This window comes from Leuciscus leuciscus, assembly GCF_965113295.1.
Source record: "Leuciscus leuciscus genome assembly, chromosome: 3".
NCBI lineage: Eukaryota > Metazoa > Chordata > Actinopteri > Cypriniformes > Leuciscidae > Leuciscus > Leuciscus leuciscus.
Window position 1 is genome coordinate 602557 of NC_138727.1, and position 2500 is coordinate 605056.

The 2500-nt window shown below is 42.1% G+C and overlaps 1 protein-coding gene and 1 long non-coding RNA gene across 3 annotated transcripts in view; both read left to right on the top strand.

The window, feature by feature from the left end:
• The window catches only part of cul4a (cullin 4A), a 20354-nt gene that overhangs the window by 7090 nt on the left and 10764 nt on the right, over positions 1–2500 (top strand). For both annotated transcript variants that reach the window (XM_082163805.1, XM_082163806.1), the window contains exons 7-10: positions 1155–1244; positions 1330–1412; positions 1693–1760; positions 1842–1960. In XM_082163805.1, the coding sequence (XP_082019931.1) occupies positions 1155–1244; positions 1330–1412; positions 1693–1760; positions 1842–1960 (360 nt within the window). The remainder of the gene's footprint in view (positions 1–1154; positions 1245–1329; positions 1413–1692; positions 1761–1841; positions 1961–2500) is intronic.
• LOC309494557 overlaps positions 1977–2500 on the top strand; it is a 2368-nt gene continuing 1844 nt past the window's right edge. Inside the window, exon 1 of the long non-coding RNA XR_014204360.1 lies at positions 1977–2500. This exon is cut by the window's right edge and continues 211 nt beyond it. This is a non-coding gene — a long non-coding RNA (uncharacterized lncRNA).

Here is a 2500-nt window from a genome sequence, read left to right on the forward strand (position 1 = left end):
ATTGATTTAATAATTATAAAGTAATTATTTCTGCAATTATTATTAATAACCGCCATTTTACAGAAATAGCGTTTACAGACGTTAACGTTAAAGTGTTAAAATATTGGTAATATTGGTATAAAATATTATATTGATATAAATATTTATATTGATATAAAATATTGGTACCGGTCCGACGGCTGTCGTTTGTCGTGTGCAGTGGAGAGGCGACTCGACAGTCGGTTCCAGAAGTAAAAATCCCATAGAGACGGAGCACATTTAGGCCACGCCCACACCGGGGGGGAAACAATCCAACCGTCTCCATTGACTTTGTATTGTGTGAATCTGCCTCCTTGTCATTCCTGACTTATAACATAACGATGTCTAAAAGCTGCTATGTGACGAGGTGTACAGCAAACAAGCTAAAAAAAACAGAAATACGTTTTTATAAGCTGTCGACCCCAAAAAACGTTTAAGGACACAAAAGTGGATCAGTTGTTAGTGTAGCGGCTGATCAGTAGTAAATGCTCAATCTGAACACCAGAGGTCATCACACACACACACATACACACATATACACATATATATACACACACACACACACCACATACCCCTCTGAACACCAGAGAGTGTCTCACACACACACACACACACACACACACACACCACATACCCCTCTGAACACCAGAGGGTGTCTCACACACACACATACACATTCACACACACACACACATCTCATATGCCCCTGCCTTATTCTGTGTCAGAAGCTCATCATCTCACAGGAGGAGGAGCTCAGCTGTCCTCATGAAGTGAGTCTGGAGTAAAAGCATGTTATTAAATGTTGTCTTTTGTTGGACAAGAGGTTCATAAATGCTTCTCGTGTTTGGAAAGATGTTTGTTTTTTCAAATACACGTTATAAGCGACTCAAACTCAGTGCTGTCAGAGTGAGCCGCGTTTACTGAGCTGTACGTCACTGACACGCTGCACATTACACACAATCACTGCCTTTACCATTTCATAATCGAGATAAGCCAACTCGATTTAAGTGCGATTACTCGTGCAGCCCTAATGTGTGTATATAATACTATATACACATAATGCTCAGATGATGTGTGTGAGTTAGCTGTGGTTCTCGATGTGATCTGGTGGTGTGTGTGTTGCTCTGTGTCATCAGGTGTACAAGGACTCGTTCGAGCAGCGGTTTTTAACGGAGACGACCCGTCTGTACGCCACAGAGGGACAGAGGCTCATGCAGGACAGAGACGTGAGAGCTGTGTTCCTCCTCAATCACACACACACACACACGCACACGTCACGTGTACGTTCTGACGTGTGTTTGTTCTTCACAGGTTCCTGAGTATCTTCATCATGTGGCGCGGCGTCTGGAGGAAGAGAACGACCGGGTCATCAGTTATTTAGATCAGAGCACACAGTGAGTCTCTGTGAGAGGGGTGTGTGAGAGGGGTGTGAGAGTGTGTGATTAAATCATAAATCATAAAAACGTTGTGCATTTGAAATCAATACTTTTAAAATAACAACAATCAAAATAAAACAATGTTTTCATGCATGTAACCGATGTTGTCATCATATTTGCATACTGATTTGTGATTGGTCTGTGGGCAGTAATGCAGACACAGATACTGATTGGTCTAAATAAAAATTGAATTTAAAGCGCTGATGTCACTGAGGTTCCTCTAACATCTGTCTGATAGGAAGCCTCTGATCGCCGCTGTGGAGAAGCAGCTGCTGGGCGAACACATGACCGCCATTCTGCAGAAAGGTCTGAGTTATGCTAGAGATGTGAGCACTGAAGTCATATCATGACACACACACACTCAGCTGACGTGTGTGTTCTCCTCAGGCCTGCGCACGCTGCTGGACGAGAGTCGCGAGTGTGAGCTGACGCTGCTGTACGAGCTCTTCAATAAAGTCAAGGGTGGCCTGACGGCACTTCTGCAGTCCTGGAGAGAATACATCAAGGTACACACACACACACACACACACACACACACAGGGCTGTCTGTGGCGAAAATGGCAGAAAAGCTCAATTCAAATTTCTTTCTTAAATATTTGCAAAATATTTATTATATTCAAATTTTAAAGGCAATACTTAATGTTAAACTGAATAAGTAATGTCTCCTATGTCCACAAGAGGGCGCAAGCGAGCGCAATATAAACCACATCAAGCATCACATCTTTTATTGAAATGACATTCACTTTTTAAAGTGCATTAACTTTTGAAACAATTGTTCTTAAATAAAATATAATTTCTTTAATGTGCATGCAGGGAAAATGAGGTTACAATAGTGCAAAAAAAAGTGCATCAGTAACCTGAGAACACACACTTCAACACACAGCGTAATGAACTACATGAACACACAACAGCAAACTGACATTCAGAAACACACACTTATACTCTCCACATCTACATATAGATCATCACACACACCAGACGCTCTTGATCTGAGCGAGTGCTGAGCGCTGTCATACTCACACTCACACACACTCACATGCTGAGCG